Below are 24,602 nucleotides of genomic sequence, written 5' to 3'. Positions count from 1 at the left end.
ATAGTCTCTCCCTACTCCTATAAAAGAAGCTCTACCTACACATTTTGTACCCCTAATCACTACCCCATCATTTGAACCTACTTTTTTGTAACCATCATTTGCATTTAGTTTGCTTAATCTACTTTATGATTCGCAAGATATGCTACTTGCATTTGTGTTAATCTCTTTCACTTGTGATTAATACACTAACTACACCATGAATGGCTCACTATCATTTTCGCCATAGCCAATTCCTTTCAATGAAGTTTCAAGTTATTGGCAATACCTCTAATGTGGAGGACTAGAAGAAAGGCAAAGACGTGTTTAAATGCGTGTCTTTGAAAGACTAGCATAATACATAAAACTCCTCCAGCAACGGTGACAAAGGCAACCCAAGGAATTATCACCACTAGCCATTTCTTTGACCTTCTATCAAGTCAGCTCCATGATGATGATCTGCCCAATTATGGTGATTTTAGTGCAATGTAGTGGGAATCTAGGCATATTCCATGCCGCGTGTTGCAAAGAATCAGACAGACTCTCTATAGAGATTTAAGTGGCTTGGCATTGCCAAGCTGATAATTCCACCACAAACACATGAACAAAACTAAAAAACACTTAACTTTGAAACAACCTATAGTCACGACATGAAGTGGTGGAGTTCCAGTTCTAGATGCTCTGGCCCCAAAGTCTGGTGCCCCTCAAATTGTCCCTCAAAATTTGTGGAATTTTCACCAAAATATCTCTCAATTTGGTAAATTTCCACAAAATTTCCCAACAAGCCCTTTGGTTTTTCCAAAATTCCCCCCCTTGTCAATTCATAAACATCTTTAAAGACATTATTTTTTGTAGCGCCTCATGGAAAGATTGATTCTCTCTCCATAGAAGATGCTCGAACTAGAATTTTAGAATATGGTATTGTGCACTCTCAAGATGAAATTGTTCATCATCTGTGGACCCTTAAATAAAATTAAACTGCAAAACACTCGATGAATCACTCTAAATATAGGAACATGACGTTAATCATACTCATATGAAAGTTTTTAGTGTGAGGATCATTTAAATGTAACACCCACATTAAAAAGCTTGCATTGTTACTCAGAGAAGGAAGTCGAGAAGGCAGATGGTGGGAGAAACACTCCTACACAAAGAGAATCGACAGCCTTTAACCCCAGTGTCAACGCCCGTGATTGGGTATTTCTTTATTGACAAAGTTGTATTACAAGAGTAGAATTATCCTGGTGGAAACCCTTTAAGACAGTGAATGTGTGTAGTTAGTGTAAGTTGTAACCGTGTGTATATCCAGCTTTGGGAACAGGTGGAAGAAACAATGGCAAAAGCGTGAGTGAATGGAGATCGCACGCAGGTGTGGGTTGCCGGCTGGGGTGGAGCTAGCATTGCTCACAATGACATGGATTTTTTGCTTGCAATGGAAAAGTTCATATAAATTTTCTTGATTCATGCACCATAATTGGTCATATCTCGGGTTGCACTTCTGTATTTCTCTTTTAAGACTCTTCAGCAATTCAAACTAAACAGAGAGCGTAACACCATACTACATTGCCTTCAACAGCATATAAATTCCTCAAATTGCTTTAATGAAACCTCATCAACGTCATCGGATGGCAATCTGCTCATTAACATAGAGCCATGTGGCACAAATCCTTGACACCTGAGAGCATAGAGCAAACTTTTCAATCTTGGATACACATATTCAGTTGCTTCATGGGTCTTGTCTCCTACAAGAAATCTGTGTAGCTTGCCATCTGCTTCAATCACCGCCCTTCCAGGCGTATTTGACTTCTTATCAAGATTAAAATGTCGCACTCTATCGAACTTTCCCTGCAGATGATCATCACCCAAGAATCTTGCCATAACCATATATCCAGACTCAGTTTTACATCCTTGGATATGTAAAGCCTCATCCAAGCACTTCTTTGCAAGGTCAAACCTGCCATGTGCTTGGGCATGGAGCATCAAACTCATCCAGTTCACATAGGTCTTTTCTGATGGAAGGCTTGCCAATACTTCCTGTGCTTCTTTTAAGCATCCGACACGACCCCAAAGGTCCACCATACAGCCAAAATGCTCACTTGTTGGCTTCAAGTTCCAATATTCTGTCATTGTCCTATAATGCATGCAACCTTCATGTATGAAGCCTAAGTGACCACATGCCGATAGAAGGCAAAGGTATGTAACACCGTCTGGCACTACACCGTGGCACAGCATTGACAAGTAAGTGTCCCCTTTGTATGTTCCATTGCGTCCTGCCCCAGATATTATTGTGTTCCATGATTCCCTGTGATGTTTGAACCTTTCAAATATTGTGGAAGCCTCCTCAAAGAAACCACATCTAGCATACATGTCAATAAGCGAACAGCCAATCTTGTCGTCGTCATCAAAACTCATTCTAATTGCAATGGCATGGATCGACATACCCTCTTGTAAGGCTGGGATAATAGCACACGCCTTCAGAACGGACAAAACTGTTAGTTGGTCCAGCTTACAACCACTGTGCTGCATTGACCGAAAGCAGAGAATTGCTTCTTCACCTAAATTATGTTGAGTATAACCATCAATTAATGTATTCCAACAAACAACGCTTGGCTTTGGCAATTGCGAGAAAACTTCATGGGCATCCACAAGCATCCCGAATTTGGAATAAACACTGACCAAGGTAGTTCCAACATAATCACTTTTGTTAAAACCCTCTTCAGTTATCAAAGAATGCATTATCCTGGAGTTATGTAAATCTAAGGATTGCCAACATGCTTTCAAAAGGGCTGTGTATGTGGTGCTATCAGGCGTAGCACCTTCCTCCTGCATTCGCATGAAGAAAGTAAAAGCTAAATAATCCAAGTTTCTCTCAGCTAATCCATCAATGATGACATTCCATACACAAGTATCTGGGTTTGAGACTTTTACTTGCATAGTGTCGATCAGTCGAAAAGCATCCTCTACTAAGCCCTGTTGGAAATGCCCTGCAAGAATTGCAGTCCAAGCCACCGGGTCATTTTTCGGAGATTTTTCAAGAAGGGCAAATGCATCAAAAAGGCTCGCGCACTTAGCATACATGTGAACAAGGCTATTCACAACATGGGCATCGCGACTATTCACAACATGGGCATTGCGATCAGCCCCACTTGAAACAACCAAAGCATGGACAAGCCTTCCATCTGCAAAAGCGCAGGTTTCAGAAACTGCTCTCAACACATTCATAAAGGTGACGTGATCTGGCTGTATCGATAAATGCTGCATTTTCAGGAAGAGAAGAAAGGCCTCTTCCCACATCTCATGCACCACATAACCTGCTATCATAGCACCACATGTCACCACATCAACCGTTGAAAAATTATCAAACAGCTTGCGTGCATCATGTATACAGTAATACTTGGCATACACATCAATAAGAATGCTCCATACAATCGCATCTACATCAAAATCCCGCTCTGTGATCCAACTGAGTACTAGTTTGCATGACTCAAGTGACGCATAGTCAGGAAATGCTTTCAAAATGTTGGCAACAGTAACATTATCTGGTTTAATGCTTGCAGCTTCCATCAATTGGAAAAGTTGCAGCACCTTTTTGTGGTTTTTCTCCTTGGAAAATCCTGAGATGATCGTATTCCATGCTATTATATCAGGCGCTTTTAATCTGCCAAACACTTTCTGTGCATCATGCGTGCAGCTGTTCTTTCCATAAAAATCCAGGAGGACAGTGCTGATGTGATAATCAAGCTCCATATTACTATCGATTACATGGTGATGTATCAACATGCCACGTATAAGACACAATGATTGCATACATGCTTTCAAAGTAGCTACAAAGGTATGTGAATCTGGCTTACCTTCTGAATGTATCATGAGCTTATATAATTTAAATGCATGTTCACAAAGTCCATGGCTGACATGTGCTGAAATAATGGCACTCCATATAAATACATTGCGTTCAGGTAATCGAAGAAAATGCTTGCTTGCTTCAAACAGGCTATCACACGATTCAAAGGCACGAATAAAGAACCCACCAAGGAAGACTTGAGAGTTCAGGCCCCACTCCACACTTTGTGTATAGAGCCTCAAGCATGCTTGCAAGTCCCTCTTGAAACCACAATTTTGCACAAGACTCGAAAATTCTTCAATAGAACACATTTCAAAATGGATAATCACATCGTGAACCCACTATTATGCACCAAGAGACAGAAATTCTGCAATAGAGCACTTCTGCTAACGGTCCTAAGGGGAAGTCTCAAATTGACTTTTCCACCTGCTTATGTAGTTACCTGAGCATGTCTTCGTTAAACATCGATGATGAAACTTGTCTATGCAAAGCAATCAGAAGTCTTGGCCATGCAGAAGATGCTCCCAAGGATCTTGGTTTTGGTACCTGCTGCAAGGAGTGTCTTCCATTCGTAAGATGAAACTCTCTTTCGTGCATGCCAGGCTTAGGAATCTGTTGACATGCTCAGTTTGCATCTTGAGGGGTTGTATGTTTCCATTCTGTCAAAGGCATCAGTCGCTTGTTTTTGAGAGACAACACCTCGTCCTGCATGGACCTCCCATTACAAGACGACACGTACATAGAGCTCGAGATCGCCCATAGAGGGCTTGCCCAACTGCACGGTGCATAGATCTCCTGTTACAAGGCAACATGTCCATAACTGCGATCCCCACAGAGCCGCTTGCCCAACTGCAGTGCATGGACATCCCGTTGAAAGACAACATGTCCATAGCCTGCGATCGAAGTTTGCTCAACAGTCATTGCCTACCGTGCGCGGTTATGGGTTCAAATCTTTTTGGAATCTCTAACAATGCGCCGATGATTTTTAAGGGCAACCTGCATTTATGAAAAATTCCAAGCTATGTACCAGGATTTGTTTCTATGCTAACCTTGGTTCAATGAAATTATGACCAATATTTTTCAATTTTGATCGAGCAATTTGCCGAATAAACAGGGATATGTGAGGCTTGAGCAGTCAGTCTATTGGATCAAACTTGAGCTGCTCACATGAAGACACCACCACAATCATTATGCTCTATCATGTCAGAATGTCATTCCTTCTTTCCATACAAGTGGGAGAGAATTTTACTAAGACTGGGTTTGTACGAATCTGGCGCAAGGATGCACATGCCTCCATATTCTCAAGAGTTGGAGGCACAAATTTGTTTAAAAGTGACGGTGTGACCAACATCCAATTAGGGGTAGCATAGCAGTTTCTTCAACCTTGCGATATGGAATCAACCCTCGCTACCCGCATTTTGCGTTAAAAAGCAAGCGATAGTTCTTGGTTATCGAGGGGGGACCAAGGAGGCTTGCCCATATTTTGGTGGGTCTGAGAACACGCTTCCTCATTTTTGCCCAATGGAATTGTGCCAATGTGGACAACACGTCTTTGAGCGTCTCGTCTAAACCTGGCGAAAAAAAGCTTTGACAAAAGAAGGGTAAACAAACCCTTACGAAGATATAAACTCTATTTCTAGGTTTGGGACCTTTCTTGGTGAGGATCTTCTTTTCTTTACGGGGTGAGACTGGGTGTGACACTTTTATGTCTCCATAATAGTAGGTAAAGTAAGTTTAGGAAAGTGCCATGGATTCAGGTTGACCTCTTTTGAACGGCCGTGAATACCACAACTATCTCCACCAAAGAGCCAAGGAGACACCTAGCCTACTACGTTTCTCGGAGGGATATGTGAAGGTTGTAAAGATGGGCATCTTTGGAGACCCTTTTTCTTGGACAATTTTTTTCTTTTTCCAAAACTCACAATTGTGATTGTATTAAGAAGTCACCAAGAAATATACAAATCCTCCTCAAGCCAATGCCGAGCCTTGAGGGACAGAAGGTTACATGTACCTAGCAACACACTATTACCAATAGCCCATTCCTTTATACAGCAAGGCTTGACTGGATGGCGAGGATCGCCCTAAGCCAATCCTCCGTGTTATGTCTTTTACCTACTACATATATAATCTCCTTACTTTCTTGTGCAATCTATGAGAAGCTATCCACAGAGAGGTCGTTACCAAATACACGGCAGTTCCTGGCCTTCCAGATATTCCTGAAGAAATAGTATCTGACAATTTGAGTGCAGATTAAAAGTGCAAAACTTCGAAATTGTTTCCCACCAAGGCAAAGATCCTTCTTTAAAAACCCTAACTTTCACGTTCTTTGTATCCATTTGCACACTTTTCCTGCCAGGCCTTTAATCGCCATGCATTCCATGAAAAGGTGGGCGAGGTCTTCGCTAGCCAATCTGCACCTTGAACACCTATCGGACCCGATACCACGTGATTGAATCTTGACACCTGTTGGTAGACCCCCCCACAAGACCTTTCACATAAATATCTTCATAAACTGAGGCCACTGTGGATTCCAAATATTCTTCGTAACCTCAACCCATCGAGCTTTTGTCCATTGTTTCTTCTACTGCTTGTTCAAAGGGGCGAACCAATCAACCTCGTGTATTAACACTTGGTAAATGCCCTTGTTATGAGGTTTACATAATTGGCTACTCATGGGCAATTTCCAAGCTTTTCACTCGAAAGCAGATTCAACGATCGGCATCAGAATGTTGTCCAGGCCTTCTACAATTTGCTGGCAAGAATCTTCTCAATCCCATTAAGTTGAAATTGGGCATCCACCTAGTTAAAGGATTTCCAACACTTGCTATTCTCATCCCAGAATTGGATCAGCCCGCTGGAGTCCTTTATTATTCATCATTCTTGTAGATTCTCTCCAATAAGGGTTCACGGTAACACCATCAGCTTTAGATAGCCAAGGGGACTAGTGCGAGATGGAATTTTGGAAGTCTTCGATTAATTCACCCCATTCCATTACCCCTGTTGCTTTATTGCACTTTTGCACCAGTTCTCCCGTGATTCCACCTAGTCTCAAGCTAGACCACCTTGGGGCTAGTAAACAGGCATGTTTGTAGCTTATTGCGTAGAAAGCTAACATTGTCATCTCTTTGAATGAACACATGCTTATGAAGATCCTTTTGAGAGGTCAAACTCTATCGAAACTTATGGATGTCATTTGGTGGTTAAATGCTTGATAGGCCACACTTCTTGCATGTTTTCACAAGGGTAGACAATGGGTTTGATGAAGGGGCATTATCAAAACCTGAACATCCAAGATGTTGTCTCTTGGAATTCATTGATTGTAGGATATGCCGACCGGGGCAAAGGCCATGAAGTTCTAGGCTGTTTTTAGCGGATACAAAGCGATGGATCTCTCCAGAAGAAATCACTTACGCTTACATCTTGAAGGCATTTCGCACAACTCAAGATGCTTATCCGGGCAAAAGAGTTCACAATGATATTGCTACCTCGGGCTCTTGAGAGAAAATGTCGTGCTTGCCAATTCCTTGGTTGACATATATGCCAAATGTGGTGTACTTCAGAAAGCACCGGCCGCGAGAAAATACTCGGATCAACAATTCAGCCCACCATTTTCAGACTTCAACCCTCTTTCTCACCAGGAAACATGTCCGGATCTATCGCCGCTAGCGTTTTCGCTGCAGCTCGAACCTTCAGCAGCCCATTTAGCCTCTCCTTGGCCATTTCCTCGCCACATCAAGTGTCTCTATTGCTGCCCATCATCAAGATCCTTTTCAACCCTGCTTTACATGACATTTTGGCTGCATTTTTTTAGCCACATTTACGTTTTTTCAGCCAGATTTCAGCCCTTGTTTCCTCTCACATCGGGAGCAGAAATCAGTGCCACATCTACCCCTTGGTGGCCATCATCAACCCGTCATCGAGACGGATCCAAATGTGCATCAAATCTGCCCAGAGGTTCTTTATTTTAAAGAGTTAATGCAGTGATATTCCCATTTGAGTTAGTAGAGTCTGCACTTGAGGTATTGCATGTGTGTACATTCCATTTATGCAATCAAAAGCAAATTCCAATGTTTGGGGGCCCTTGAGTCGGGTGTCATTCTCCTTTTGTGTGTGTGTGTGTGCGTGCGTGCGCGTGCGCGCGTGCATGTAGATCTCTACCTCTTTCTCATTCCCCCTCTTCAGGGAAATAAAATGAACCATCTTGCATGCTAAGTAGCAATCATCAATGCAAGGAAAGAAGTCAAGATTTGTGGAAGTGTAAAGTTTAGATCTTCACCATTTCAATTCTACTACACCAGATACAAAAGAATTCACGATTGTATTGTTAGTGAGGGCCGGGGTTTTTTGAAAGAAATCCCTGGTCCACATGTGTGCCAAATTTTGTGTACTTCAAAAATCACAAAAAGTGCTTGAGGAGCTGCTTGTCCCATTTGCCCTCTTTTGGAGTGTTCTGATTGTGGGATATGCCCAAAAGGGACAGTGTCAGGAAGCTCTGGGCCATTTTCAAAGATGCAAAGTGAGACCATCTCTCCAAATGAAATTACCTACGCTTGCGTTTTGAAGGCATGTATCACTATGCAAGACACTGATATCGGGAGAACAATTCACTTTGATATTGTTAGTCAAGGGCTGTTGAAAGAAAACTTCATGCTTGGAAATGCCTTGGTTGATATGTATGTCAAATGTGGTGTACTTTAGAAAGCACAAACAATGCTTGAGGAGCTACCTGTTTGAGATGTTGTCTTGTGAAATTCACTAATTGTAGGATATGTCGAACAGGGGCAAGGTCGGGAAGCTTTGGGCTATTTTAAGCGGATGCAAAGCGAGGGCATCTCTCCAGATGAAATCACTTACATTTTCATCTTGAAAACGTGTGGCACCACTCAAAACGTTGATCGGGACAAACGAATTCATCGTGACACTGCTAGTCATGGGCTGCTAAAAGAAAACATAGATGAAATAACCTACACTTTTGTCTTGAAGGCATGTGGCACTACATAAGACACTGATATGGGCAAAAGAACTCACAATCATAATGTTAAGTTGGGAGCTATTGAAAGAAAACATCGTGCTTGGCAATGCCTTAGTTAACATGTATGCCAAATATTGTCTACGTCAAAAAGCACAAAAGGTGCTTGAGGAGATGTGTGTCCAAGATGTGCTCTATTGGCGTGTTCTGATTGTAAGATATGCCAATCAAGGGTTGTCCCAAGAAGCCCTAGGCTATTTTCAGAGGATGAAAAGTGAGACCAATTCCTTGGTTGACATGTATATCAAATGTGGTGCACTTTAGAAAGCAGAGAAAGTGCTTGACGAGCCACATGTCTAGCATGTTGTCTCTTGGATTTCATTGATTACACAATTTACCTAATAGGGGCAAGGCCAGCAACCTCTGGGCTGTTTTCAGCGGATGCAAAGGAAGGGTATCTCTCCAGATGAAATCACTTATGCTTGCATCTAGAAGGCATGTGACACCACTCAAGATGCAAATCTGGGAAAAAGAATTTATGATGACATTGTTAGTTAGGGGATGATCAAAGAAAACCTGGATGAAATCAATTACGCTTTCAACTTGAACACATGTGCCACTACATAATACACTAATATGGGCAAAATAATTCACGATCATATTGTTGGTCAAGGGTTGTTAAAAGAACATATCATGCTTTGCAATGCCTTGGTCAACATGGTTACTTAAAAAATCACAAAAAGTGCTTGAGGAGCTGCATGTTGCGTATGCCCTCTCTTGGAGTGCTATGAATGCGAGGTATATGCCATCAAGGGAAATGCCAGGAAGCTCAGGGCTATTTTTTAAGGAAGGGAGGTGAGGCTATCTTTCCATAGGAAGGCATGTGGCACTACAGAATACAATGATATCCACAAACAAATTCACAATGATATTGTTAGTTAGGAGCTGTTGAAACAAAATGTTGTGCTTTGCAAAACGCAGTAAGTGTTATAGGAGCTACATGTCCAAGATGTTGTCTCTTGAGATTCATGGATATGCCAAACCGGGGGAAGGCGAAGAAGCTCTGGGCCACTTCAGTGGATGCAAAGCGAGGACATATCTCCAGATGCAATCAATTATGCTTTCATCTTGAAAGCATGTGGCATCACTCAAGATGCTGATCCTAGCAAAGGAATTCAAGATGATATTGCTACTCAGGAGCTGTTGAAAAACACTACACAATACATCGACATGGGCAAAAGAATTCAAGATCATGTTGTTAGTCTGGGCTGTTGAAAAAAGAAAACGTTGTGCTTCACAATGCCCTAATTGATATGTATGCCAAATGTCAACTACTTTAAAAAACACAAAAAGTGCTTGAGATGTTGTCTGTCCTGTATGCCTTCTCCTCCAGGATTCTAAATGCTGGATATGCCCAATAAGGGAAATACCAAGAAGCTCTAGGTTGTTTCAAAGGATGCAAAGTGAGGCCAAATGCAATTGCCTACGCTTGCATTTTGAAGGCATGTGGCACTATGCAAGAACTGATATCGGCAAAAGAATTCACAATGATATTGTTAGTCAGGGCCTACTGCAACAAAAGGTCATGCTTGGTAGTGCCTTGGTTGATATGTATGCTAAATGTGATGAACACAAAAAATCACAGATAGTGCTTAAGGAACTGCATGTTCAGGATGTTGTCTCTTGAAATACATTGATTGTAGGATGCGTTGAATAGGGGCAAGCCAGGAAGCTCTTGGATGTTTTTAACAGACGCAAAGAGAGGCCATCTCTCTAGATACAATCACTTACGCTTGCATCTTTAAGGCTTTTGACACATTCAAGGTGCTGAAGGACCTGCCTATGCGAGATGTCGTCTCCTAGAGTGCACTGATTTCTAGCGATGCCCGACAGGGTTAGGGCTAGAAAGCACTAGGCTGTTTTCAACGAATGCAAAGTGAGGGCATCTCTCTAGATGAAATCACACATAAAGCATAATATAAGAGGGAAGGGTTTCGTTGAAATTTCAAAAATGAAGGAGAGGAAGCTCTTGTTTTATAAGACTGTTATGTTGTAAGAGTCAACCTAAAAGGAAAGAAAGGAAAAAGCATTCTAACAATAGGAATATCAAGTTGTGGCACTCCCTTTCAAACTCAAGAGTAAAGTATATGGCAATGAAGGCAAAGGAGATATCAACTATCTCATTATGAGTTTGCACTCGAGAGGCATATAAGACTTGGTTAGGTACCCCTAAGGACAGAAGGCCCGAGGATTTTTAGGATCATATTCTAGTTCTTTCTATATAATAATGTTTTTAAGTCTTTGATACACTATGTAAACAAAAGTGACATTTCCTAGTGCAACAGATACACCAAAGCCTTAACATTATTCAAGTCGCTTCCAAGATTCAAGTTCAAACAATTACTGGCTCACATTCTCACTTAAGCCTTTGATACACCATAGAAAAAAGGTGATATTTTTGTACATCTCTCTCTCTCTCTCTCTCTCTCTCTCTCTCTCTCTCTCTCGTCATGTATGCCAAATGTGGTGCACTTTACAAAGCACCAAAAGTGCTTGGGCTAGAGTTGCCTGTCCGAGAAGTCGTCTTTTGGACTCCGTTGATTTTTGGTGCTCAACAGGGACAAACACCATGAAGCTTTGGACTATTTTCAGTAGATACCAACCGCGAGCATCTCTCTAGCTGCAATCACCTATGCTTGCATCGTGAAGATGTGTGACACCATGCAAAACACTGATATGTGCAAAATAATTCTCAACGGAAATCAACTATACTTTGATCTTGTGCATAGGTCACTATGGTCCTTAGAAGACTTTAGTATAACATTTCATTCATTTCTCTATCACACAAACTTTAAATGCATAATGCTAGCATTGCCTTGGTCAATATGTATGCCAAATGTAGTGCACTTTACAAAGCACAAAAAGTGCTTGGGGAGCTGCTACCCGTAACGTCGTCTTTTGGAGTGCATTGATTTTCAATGCCCATGTAAGGTCTCTACTTTTGAATTTCACACAAGTTCTATTATGCATTTGAATTTTTCAATACCGATGTAAGGTCTCTACTTTTGAATTTCACACAAGTTCTATTATGCATTTGAATTTTTCAACCATTGCTCATTATTTAAGATATTCGAGTTCAAATTATGAACCATAAGCTGAGGAAACCTAGCATTTAAAATTTACGCTACAAAATTCTGACATGTTTAGCTATATGAAACACTAACTAACTTATTGCAAGACTTATTTACTGATTGTAGAATTTTCTCTTACTACTGTAAAGTTATTCTAAGATTGTAAAGTTTAACTTAAGAATGTAAAGTAGTTTATCATTAAAATAAATAACTAAAATAATTATAAACTCAAAATATACACATGGACGACACATGAAGGCACATGGATTCACCTGGACTCACATAGGAGGGGACAAAGTGGGAAACACAGTCACATGGAAAGGAGAGGGTAGTCTTGACTAATCTTAATGAGGGGGATTGTGTGGCCTTGTCTCTTGATGATGAAGACAAATTGGTGAAGTTGATGGGTACCACAAGGGGATCAAAAACGCGGGTATGAATTTTAGAGTGTTTTTTTAATTTTAAAGTTTTTTTAAAATTTGTTTTTTTATAAGAAAAGAAGTTAGCGTTTTTCTTTTCTGCTATAAATAGAGCAGCCATACTCACACTTTGGATATAGAGATTGCCTCTATAACGCTCACGAAGTGCTACCACTTCTCTTAGAGAGAAAGTGTTCACAAACCACTAAGAGAGCAAAAACTCTAGTGGATTAGTAAGGTGCGTTTTATTTAAACATTCAATTAGCTTTAGGAAGGATGTGTGTGCGTTTTAATTAAACATTTAGTTAGCTTTAGGAAGGATGTGTGTGTGTTATCTCTTACTCTAATCTCTCTAGTAGATTAGTAAAGTTTGATTAGCTTTAGAAAAGGATGTGTGTGTGTTCTCTGTTACTCTAATTTCTGTAATGGATTAGTAAGATTCAATAAGCTTTAGAAAAGATGTATGTGTGTATGTGTTCTCTCGTACTCTGATCTCTCTAATGGATTAGTAAGATTCAATTAGTTTTAGAAAAGATGTGTGTGTGTGTTCTTTCTTACTCTAATCTCTCTAATGGATTAGTAAGATTTAACTAGCTTTAGAAAAGAATGTGTGTATATTCTCTTTTACTCCAATTTCTCTAATGGATTAGTAAAATTCAATTAGCTTTAGAAAGGACGTGTGTGTGTGTGTGTTACCTCTTACTCTAATCTCTCTTGTGGATTAGTAAAGTTTAATTAGCTTTAGAAAAAGATGTGTGTGTGTTCTCTTTTACTCTAATTTCTCTAATGGATTAGTAAGATTCAATTAGCTTTAGGAAGGATGTGTGTGCGTTATCTGTTACTCTAGTCTCTCTAGTGCATAAGTGAAGTTTAATTAGCTTTCGAAAAGGATGTGTGTATGTTCTCTTTTACTCTAATTTCTCTAACGGATTAGTAAGATTCTATTAGCTTTAGAAAAGATGTGTGTGTGTTTTCTCGTACTCTAATCTCTCTAATAGATTAGCAAGATTCAATTAGTTTTAAAAAATATGTGTGTGTGTTCTCTCTTAGTCTAATCTCTCTGGATTACTAAAATTCAATTATCTTTAGAAAGGATGTGTGTGTGTTCTCTCTTACTCTAATCTCTCTAATTATACCTACTCTCTCTAGTTAGTACATCTTAACTATTAACTTATGCATAGTTGATTGAAAGTTAATACATAAGAGTACTCATCACACTCTTATTATGCATAATAAAATTCTCATTCACCAATTTTATTATCAATAAGATTAATAATTAGATTAATTAATATTTTGAATAATACAAGAAAATTGATTTAATTGAAGTTAGAATTGAATTAGAAATGTTATGCATTTCTAAACTTTCAATTTTGTAGTTTACACACTTGATTATTGATTAATTAAGATTAGAAAAAGATTTGATATATAGAAATTAGGTGTATTGCAACAACATTAAGTGCAAATTTGAATTGGCGAGGGTTCAAATTATAGACTCTCTTTGGAAAATTTTAGTAAAGTAATATTCAAGAAAAATAACAAGGTTACATATATGTAAAAATGACCTTAGTTTTCAAGGAAATTATTAGGGAAATTAACCAATTTAAAGTTCTAAGTGTATGACCTAAGTGTAGTACCAAAAAAAGGCTCCAAAGCGTGTTGGAATTCAAGGCGCTAATGATCATGAAGCTAGTACAAGTAACATGGGAACTCCTGCGGAACATGCTATGTCTCCACCAATGAGACCAATCGGAACTATGGTACATGTTAGTAATGTACTTTCAAGTTATACATCATTGCATATACGAGACCATAGAGATCTATTAATCACCTTAGGAAAGAAAAACATGGACCAAAACCAAAGGGCTTAACCCCAAGAAACTTGGCATATATATGACAAGTAGGAAAGAATGTTTAGTTGAGCTATTTTCCATAGGAAAGAATGTATGTCCAATACTTCCGGCATGGTTTTCCTCAAGACTCTCTACTTATTAGCGTTGGCATTAGGTAGCAGTTGTCGAGGCGTGTGATAAGGCCCAGGGTGGCACAACTAATGCTACGGTGGGAGTACACCCAAGGTGACCCCATTGGACACTGCAGTTACGTTTTGCCATGGCATGAGGATGACGCCCGATTTGCTACCGTTGTTGCTGTGGTGGGAGTACGCCCTGGTTGGCACATCGACTACTTGTCGAACGGTATAGGACGCTCAAGATGACAAGGATTTTTATGAATAATGTATATATAGATCGGACCTAATGGTGCAAGTAGAGATTCTTAAGTGAACCTAATCCAAAATTTGTTGATTTAAAAATGGATTACTTCTTGCTTGATTACTGTTTGTAACCTTGTTTGAAGGGATGTTATGAACGAGTATCATAAATAAGGTAAAGGAACATGTATGTTTAAACAATGTGATAGTAATTAAGTAACAAAAGAATGGTGAGTGCGGTGTGGAAAGTGGGAGAATGATACCCTGATGGTATCATTCTATGGATGGGTGGACTCCACGAGCTGGGTAACTTTCCAACGCTAGAAGGTTCTTTTTTTTATAGTCATAAATCTTAAAAGAGACTAACCTTGGCAGCTGTGCTTTTGAAACATGGGGAGAAAAGCGCACAGGTTGGTCACTCTAAGGTTTATACTCTTAGGTATAATTGATTATAAATAGTGTTTAGATAGGGTTATGGTGGTCACGCTCCGCCATAGCAAGATAGGACCAATCCTTCACTAACGGTTCATGCCCGTGGCTACGTAGTAGTAGCTAAGGCAATGTTTGTTGGTTTTTCTTTCTTAGGATTGGAGACCTATCAAAGGTACTTTTCTCCTTAAAAAGGGTGCAGGAACCTCACACTGGTACCAAAGCCTAGGTTAAATCTTGGAGAGATTTTTAGATTGATGTTTGAACGTTGAAGGATGCGAATGTTTGAGATAATCCAAAAACCTAGGAAAATTGTTTTGAATGTTTATATGATATTGAGGATTGAACTTTCTTGGTACAAAAAAATGCTCATTTGGCCTACCAAGAATTCCGCGGTGTTCACCATCATGTTCAAAAATGCATGCCATGCCAATCACCAAATTATCAGTTTTGAAAATTGGTGATGAAGATTTTGGATGAGATGTTTGCACCACCTATCCCAAGGGTGCATAGAGGATGGGGCATTGACTAGAGTCCATCTGGAGGTATATATACCATTGATGCTATATAACAAGATATGGTGCATGGCTACCAACCTCAAGAAACTTTGATGGGCAGAGGAATTAAAAGTTATCGAAGTTTATCTTTCCATTGGTACTAAGAATCCAGATGCTGCCATTACCTTAGGAGGAGAAAAGATATCTCAGACTCAATGGGTCTATAACCAAGTTATTAAAGTTATCCATGGTGGTAGGATTCGCCCCATGTGTGTATCTCCTAGCTTTTGAGGGTCAAAGGAAACTTATTTTTTTGATCCTTTAGCCTATCCTTTTGTAATCATTAAACTTATAATATACAAATATTTCAAAGCCTTGTACTCTAAGACTACCAACCTTGGTAGCAAATAATGTATATATGAAGAAAGCTTGGATCAATATTGACTTTTGCTTATACTATTGTCTCTGATCAAGTCTTGTCTTAAAGCAGATTAAAGTTATTGTATCAAATAAAGTTTCACTTAATCTATATTGCACGGAGTGCGGTATACACATCTCTTCAAGAGAAAAAGCTACTTCTCAAGCAAGCTAAACTTCCCTCTTTCAAGGGAGAAGGAACTCAAGTTGAGCGCAATGCAGAAAGTGTGGCTTGAAGAGAAGGAGGATTATTTTGTTGCAGCTAGTACTACTCCCGATAATCAAGAAGTGTTGGCTATGTTTCATCTCACGAGGATGCCAAGCTTTGGTGGAAATAACACTGCAAAGATAACCAAGTAGCTCAAAACACTCAAACTTGGGAAGACATCAAGTTTGTTGTCAAAGGACGTTATCTTCCACCTGCACACAAATCCCTTAAAATCAATGAAATCTTCAACTTACGTTAGTTTCATCTTACAGTGGAAGAATACTACTCCAAATTTGTAACTCTTAGGCACTCTTCTCCACCAATGACCGTAGATCAACAAGTAGCTCGTTTCTACCAAGGGCTAAATGCTCCCTTACATACTCATCTAGAAGCCATGAGCCTATAAATTTACAAGATGCTCTTTTAAGAGCTAAACCCTTAGCTAAAGAGATGTCAAACTATCAAAGGGGACAAAATGGAAATATGAGGAATGCTACGAGGAGAGGACGACCTACAATGTGGAACCAAAGACTAGTTCACCCAGTTCACCAAACTCATTCGATCGTTGTAGCTTCAACAAATGGAGCCCAAAATGCAGATCTTAGATGCTTTGAATGCAACGAGCTAGGACATTTTAGGAATGTATGTCCTAGCCGAGTCTCTGCAACAAATGTACCTAATCAAGCCATAGGGCGAGGTCAAATAATAAATCGTGGAGGAAGAAATGGAGGACGAGGTCGAGGGTACAGAATGGATTCCAGAGTCAATGCTATCATAGGAGAACCAACATTGGGAGAAGAACAAGAAAAAAGAGCAACTCTACATGCTGCAATTCATAACCCAAGAGCAAGACAACAATATGTTGTCATTCAAACACCTGCAAATCACCAAGGTGAAAAATTTGAGCTTCTTATTGATTGTGGTAGTACTCATTATTTCTTGTCCTAAATGTTTAAGGAGGTTAGGACTTAATCAACACCCTACAAGAAAGATGAGAGTTGAATTAGCTAATGGAAATGAGGTGTTATCTCAGCACACTGTGGGAAAAATAGATTTCAAGTTGGGAGAATACACTACTTCTGCTACTTTTTGAACCTTACCCATAGGAATCTACGACAAAATTCTTGGAATGGATTGGTTAGCCAGTTGCAATGCCAATATCCAATGTGCCCAAGGAAGTGTTTCCTTTGTGAACAACCAAGGTCAGGAAGTTACTATTCAAGGCAAGAATGGGCGACCAAAAGCTTACTTGGTCAAAGCTAATCGTCTTTTGAAAGGGTTACGCAAGGGACAACAAATTTTTGTAGTCAAACTAAACAAAGTAGAAAAATATTCTTTCAACCCTGAATCAATGTGGCTAGAAGAATTTTCAAATGTTTTCCCTGCAGAACTTTCTGAACTACCACCACCTAGGGAGGTAGACCATGAAATCAAAATTTTTCGAGGTAGTGAACTAGTCTCAAGGTCGCCGTACAAGATGTCACTTCCAGAGGCTATAGAGCTCAAGGAGCAGCTCAAGCAGTTGATTGAGCAAGGGTTTATCTGACCTAGGACGTCTCCATGGGGTGCACATGTTCTTTTATAAAAGAAAAAGGATGGATCTCTTCGACTTTGCATAGATTTTATGGGCTTAAATTAGGTTACCATCAAGAATAAATATCCAATTCCTCATATTGATGAGATGCTGGACAGACTACATGGAGCCAAAGTGTTCACAAATATCAATGTTTGATCTGGCTATCATCAAATCCAAATCCAGGAGGCTGATATCTCCAAAACAACTTTCAACACTCACTATGGTCATTACGAGATGGCTTTTGAACTTACGAATGCTCTTGCAACTTTCAATCGTCTGATGACGATATCTTTGAATAATTCTTGGACAATTTTGTCCTGGTATTCTTTGAGAATATCTTAATGTATTCTAGATTAGAGGAAGAGCATGAAGAACATGTTAGGAAATTGTTAGAGCTTTTATGCAACAATAAGCTGTATGCAAAGAAAAGCAAATGTACCTTCTTTACCCCTAAGGTCTGTTACTTAGGGTTTTTCATTTCACCGAAAGGAGTCTCTGTTGACCCTGACAAAGTCAAGGATATTGTGGAATGGCCTCAACCCACTTCACAAACTAAAGTTAGGGGGTTCTTAAGTATCATAGGATGGTACATGATCTTTATAAAGGACTATGATCTTAAAGCTGCACTACTAACCGACTTGCTAAAGAAAGGAGCTATGATACTTTGGGAAGAACAACATGAATCTTGCTTCAAACAACTTAAGAAGTATCTTGCTTTAGAACCTCTTCTAGAACTTCCAGACTTCACCCAAGAATTTGAAGTGATCACATATGCTAGTAACCTTGCATTAGGAGGAGTCCTTACTCAAGAAGGAAGGCTTGTAGCTTACACTTCTCGAAAGCTTAGGATTCATGAAGTGAATTATGCTACACATGTTTTAGAATTGCTAGTAGTTATTCATGCTCTCAAGCTAAAGAGACTTTTTTTATTGGGACACAAATTCCAATTGGTAACATATCACAAGAGCCTTAAGTGGATTTTTACCTAGCCTAACCTTAACATGATACAGAGGAGATGGATAGAGCTCATGCACAAATATAATTTTGATATTAAATTTAGACCATGTAAGGATAAAGTTGTGGTAGATGCCCTAAGCCGTAAAGCTTTTTTGGGGGAAATTATTAGGGCTAACAACCCTATTTTAGATAAGGTCTCAGATGCTGATGTCAAAGATGCAGATTACCAGATGCTTGCTAGTATCCTACGTGAAGAGAGGGTATCGTCAAATTAGCCTAAACCTCTACATTATTCCTTAGAAGATGGAAAAATTTACTATAGGAATCAACTATGCATACCTAAGGATTCTGTCCTGAGGAATGCTATCTATGTGAAGCACATTATGGCCCAACTTTAGGACATCTAGGTAATGCCAAAACCCTCAATGCAATTCACAGAAGTTACTATTGGCAAGGTATGAAGGGCGATGTCCTTCGCTATGTGAAGCAGTGTTTGTCTTGTCAAAGGATTAAGGCGGAGAGACTAAAGATGCCATGTAAACTACATCCTTTAGATATTCCCCAAATGAAATGGGAATGTATTAGCATGGGCTTTATCACCGGGCTTCCTTCTTTTCAAGCTAGCTATGATTCAATCATTGCTATGATTCAATCATGTTCATAGTCGATTTGCTTACTAAGGTGGCTCACTTAATCCCAGTCAAGACAACCTTTATAGCTTCAGATATTGCTCGTCTCTTTGTGAAGGATATTTTCAGAATCCATGGTTTACCCAAGAGGATTGTCAGTGATCATGATGCCAAGTTTACTTCAAAGTTTTGGGTATCATTGTTTCAAGATATTGGAACTCAGTTATGTTTTAGTACTGCTTATCATCCTCGAATTGATGGCCAAATTGAACGATTTAATCAAGTAATTGAAGACATCCTCAGAGCCTACTGCAATAAAGAACCTCACAAGTGGATTCAATAACTACCCTTAGTAGAGTATGCATACAATTCCTCTACTCATAGAAGTATTGGAATGACACCTTTTTAATGCTCTTTACAGTCAAGAATGTTTATCACCTCTTAACTTTTCTGACCCCACTATCACCAAAGCTATTCAAAGGGATATTCAAGCGGCTCAAGATTGACAAAAGAAGTATGAAAACTTGAAAATATCTGACCGGATTTTCAAGGAAGGTGACAAAGTTTTCTTATGAGTAAAGCCCAAAAAGAGCAAGCTGTCTCTCGGAAGGTATAAGAAGCTTAGCTATCGATATTATGGACCTTACAAAAAAGGTTGTAAGTGATCAAGCTTATAAACTAAAACTTCCTTCCCATCTCAAAGTGCATGATGTATTTCATGTAAGTGTAAAGCCCTGGGTCGGACTGCCTGGAATGAACCTCCCAACCTCCCATTATATAGCCCCCTTGGGCCTCATTCCCTATCCACACTCGTAGCCTGCCCCTTGAGCCTGGTCCTTGACCACCGGGCATTGCCCTTGGCATGACATTACTCCCCCCTTAGAGAAGCATTTTGGTCCTCGATAACAAGAGTGATACTAATTTTTTCCACAGTGGCATTTTGCAAGGATCCAGCTATTGCTTGACCGGAACACGGTTCAGTAGGAGGTTCATTGAAACCAAGAGTAACATCTTGATTTTCCACATTGTTGTCCCATTGCAACCGTCTTGGTGTAACCGTCTCATAGATAATATAACGTGTAAACTCCCTTTAGAACTCACTTGAGTATGCTAAATGAGTTATCACAACTAAGAAGTATCTGCAAGAGTACCTCTTTTCACTTTCCATGAAAGTAACTTGCTGACGTAACTCATTAGCCAAGTTTAAGTACATGGCTTGTTATCTTCTCGTATTAGTAAACAACCCCACCATAACTAGTGTTCAAGGTTGAGAACTTGAATTAGACATGAAAAGACTAAACCTAGTTACAAACATGCTTTAACTTATGGTAAGCAAACTCCAAGTAGAGCAATACATGCTTACTAACTGGATTGCTTGGTGCTAACGTCACGCATGGCCTGTGATTTGTGAGGTTAAGGTACTCAGAAAGGCCGATCACTGATTATTATTTCACGATGTTGGCAAGCAATGCTAGGAGAAAACTCCTAGGCACGTTGTCTGCCATTGATGCAGTCAACCTAGATTATAATCTTCCAACAGAGGAGCACGACTCCATACCGTATGTGAAGCACAACTTCCCTTTTTGACATTTGGCATAGCGGTTTCCAAAGTTGGGAATATGCTAATAGCATACAAACTTTGGGCCACCTCCCAAGATGTCTGCAGGTTTTTAACTCACACAAGGGTGTAGCTACCTCACTCAAGCAGCAAATATGGCTATGAGCCAAATTTATGCGAGTTTTTTTTTTTGAAAACTCATGACAACTCGCCACAGTAGGGCAACCAGGTTAGACAATTTCCAGTTTTCTTGTTTTTATAAATTTTAAGTTTTAAGCTGGCAAAATCTCTCTCTCTCTCTCTCTCTCTCTCTCTCTCTCTCTTTCTAGCTTCTATGTAGGAAAGGTGAAACTCGGCATGATTTTCTTGACATCTTTGTATGTCAATACGGTAACACGAGGACTAAGAGCCATCTATTGCCACCTATTTTGGAAAGGCTAAGAGCCATCTATTGGTAATCCATAAGTGATTGCTTTGAAGATCGAACAATTCTATTCAATTGAGTACCCCTCACTTCTAATGGACATGCAATAGTCTTGCCATTAGCGATTTTTTAGGGTTAGACCAAGCTCGTGATTACTCAATAACTTATTAAGTGTGATGGTCAATTCTTGGAATCTTCACACTTGCACTTTCAAGGAAAGACGTCCATAAGATGCCAAGGGCTAGTGGATAATTTCAACTTCCAAAGTTAAATTAAGTTACTGTTGGCTTCTAGTTGAGCAGTTTTCATACAAAAGTCTAACCAAGCGGTTTGGCAATGTCGATTTTAATCAAGAGGTTTGGATTGCAACGGCAACACCCAAGGTTACATGTGCAATATTACTTGCATTTTACTAATTTTCAAATTAGTGCTCCCACGCCTTTGTAGGCGAGAAATTTGGGCAGGTACCTTTCATTACGAATAAGTGAGCCCTAGGTTCAACCTTCATGTATGCATTTGATTCGGTTCTTTTACTTTTTGTTTGCTTTTTCCACGTAGGATGTACAAACTATGTTATCATCCATTTTTGCTCTTAAGGGAAATGACAAGGTCATGAAAGAGCCAATAAATTTGGGTTGTAGTATCCAAAATAAGTTTCTGCATTGCAGTTATAGACCCACTTGTAAGGTTTATCTGGCACATGTTGTCACATGGGATACAACATGGTTTAGGAACTCAAGGGGTTCAGTTTAGCCACTGTGAGCAAGGCTAATGAGGGTCCCTCTCACTCTCATCGTAGAGTGTTTGCAATTAACTCCACGCACAAGTACATTTTGTACTTAAAGGATGTTCTTTTTTCAAACACTCTTACATGATACATACTCCACATGTGCTTCAAACAATTTCTGGCTATGGCTGAAAATGTCTCGAAATGTACTATGGGCACCCTCCGTTCCGATCGAGGGGGGGAGTACATGTCTCATGAATTTAATGCATTTCTGGCTAGTCGTGGGATAAAACACCAATGTACAGTGCCTTATACACCTCAGCAAAATGGTGTTGCTGAGAGGAAAAACAGGTCACTGACGGAAATGGAACGATGTATGGTCAAAAGTCAAGCTTTGCCGCATTCTTTTTGGCTTGAGGCCATTATGTGTGCCACTTATGTACTTAACAGGTGTCCTACAAAAGCTTTGCAGTCTATTACTCCATATGAAGCATGGCATGATAGAAAACCTTCTATTGAGCACATGCGTGTTTTTGGCTGTTTGGCATATGCTTTGGTGCCACAAGTGCAGCGCAGAAAATTGGATGATAAGGCTGTCAAATGTATTTTTGTTGGTTATAGTGTTGAAAGCAAAGGTTACAGGTTGTATCATCCGCAAACAAAACGTATTCTGGTTTCTTGGGATGTAGTGTTTGTGGAAGATTCTGTTCAGCCCTTGCTGTCATGTACTAGAGACCGTAATGTAAGCTCACAGGATATTTATGACACTTCGTTGCCTCTTTTCAGTGGTGGAAATACAAATGTAAGTTCCAATGAGGCAAATGTACAGCCTATGGGGGTTTCTGAAAATGTTTTAGATCAGCCTATTACTGATGCAGATGTACATGATGTACTTGATGAGGAAAGGGCTGAAAATGAGCAGGCTAGAGGTATGCCAAAATGGCTGGTGCACACTTTGCGTGACAGTAAATTGGATGCACCTTTGTCTAGTCGTACTTGTTCAGGCTCTCGCCATGCATCTTATGCATCAGATTGTTATGCTTTGGCTGTGTCTAGTTTACACGATGTTGAGGAGCCTCTGTCTTTTGATGAAGCACAGAATTCAGAAAATTGGATGGTTGCCATGCAATCAGAATATGATGCACTTATAGAAAATGACACATGGACTTTATGTGAATTGCCTCCTGGAAAAAAGGCCATTGGTACGAAGTGGGTTTACAAGTTGAAACGCAAGCCGGATGGTGAGATTGATCGCCATAAGGCTCGACTTGTTGCAAAGGGTTATGCACAGCAAAAAGGCATAGATTATGAAGAGACTTTTGCTCCCACTTGTCGTATGACTACTGTGCGTTTTCTATGTGCATTGGCAGCTCATTTTGGTTGGGATGTACATCAATCAGACATTGTTACTGCTTTCTTGAATGGTGACATATTTGAGGAAGTTTATGTAACGCAGCCTCGCGGTTTTGTCATAAAAGGACAAGAGGACAAAGTGTGCAAATGTAACAAGGCTTTGTATGGGTTGAAGCAATCTCCTCGTGCTTGGTATGAGAAAGCTGACACTCATTTGGTCAAACAAGGTTTCGTAACAGTCCAACAGAAAGCACATTGTATGTAAAGCGTGAGGGTGATGTATTTCTCATCGTGGTTCTTTATGTTGATGATTTGCTGATCACTGGACCAAATGAGAGACATATTGCTGAATTTAAGGCTGATTTTAATGCTACTTTCAAGATGAAAGATTTGGGGCCGTTGCATCATTATTTGGGCATATAGTTTAAGCAGTGTGATGGTGGTATTGCCTTGTGTCAGAAAAGTTACATAGAGACATTGCTATGTAAGTTTGGACTTGAGGATTGCAAACCTATTGCCACTCCCATGGAAACAGGTTTGAAGTTGAGTCTACATGATGCTGGCGATCCTGCTGATGTCACTCTTTACCAAACTGTTGTTGGCTGCCTCATTTATGTATGCAACACGAGGCCGGATATTCAGTTTGCAGTCTCACAAGTCAGCAGATTTATGCATAGCCCAGGGTCTAAGCATTGGCAGGCTGTCAAGAGAATTTTCCGCTACCTTAGTGGCACTTTACATCTTGGCTTGTTTTATCCCAAGGGGGGATCATTGCCGCCAGACTTACATGCTTTTTCGGACTCAGATTGGGCTGGTTGTTTTGACACGCGAGTGTCCACAAGTGGTTTTTGTTTCATGCTTGGCAGTTCATGTATATCATGGTTGAGCAAGAAGCAACCTACTGTGGCCACTTCGAGTTGTGAGGCTGAGTACAGGGCAGTCTTCACAGCTACGGTTGAGTGTGTATGGCTCAGACGCCTTATGGCTGATTTGGGTGTTGGACAGGACACTGCCAACACTATCTACACTGACATCAGAGCGCATTGGCAGTTGCGAGGAACCCAGTTTTTCATGCTCGCACAAAGCACATTGAGGTGCATTACCACTATGTCAGGGAGAGGCTCTCAGCAGGAGAGATCAGCTTGGCTTATGTGCCAACATAGGACAACCTTGCAGATCTTTTCACAAAGGAATTGTCTCATGAGAAGCTTGAAGCTTTCCACAAAGCTTTGAGCTTACTCCCCTTTGTGGATTGATCATGTCCTCAGGGCATGGAACTTCC

At 40.0% G+C, this 24,602-nt stretch overlaps 1 protein-coding gene across 1 annotated transcript; it reads right to left on the bottom strand.

The window, feature by feature from the left end:
* Positions 1–1,152: 1,152 nt before the first annotated feature.
* Positions 1,153–4,799, bottom strand: LOC147464373 (pentatricopeptide repeat-containing protein At2g33680-like). The gene has a single exon (XM_086514454.1). The coding sequence runs from the start codon at positions 4,126–4,128 to the stop codon at positions 1,546–1,548; it is 2,583 nt and encodes an 860-aa protein (XP_086370580.1). The 5' UTR covers positions 4,129–4,799; the 3' UTR covers positions 1,153–1,545.
* Between the last annotated feature and the right edge of the window lie 19,803 nt (positions 4,800–24,602).

This window comes from Adiantum capillus-veneris, chromosome 1 (assembly GCF_014529385.1).
Source record: "Adiantum capillus-veneris isolate H3 chromosome 1, ASM1452938v2, whole genome shotgun sequence".
Taxonomy (NCBI): domain Eukaryota; kingdom Viridiplantae; phylum Streptophyta; class Polypodiopsida; order Polypodiales; family Pteridaceae; genus Adiantum; species Adiantum capillus-veneris.
The sequence above is the reverse complement of the archived record's forward strand: the minus strand, read 5'-3'. Positions and strand labels throughout refer to the sequence as shown.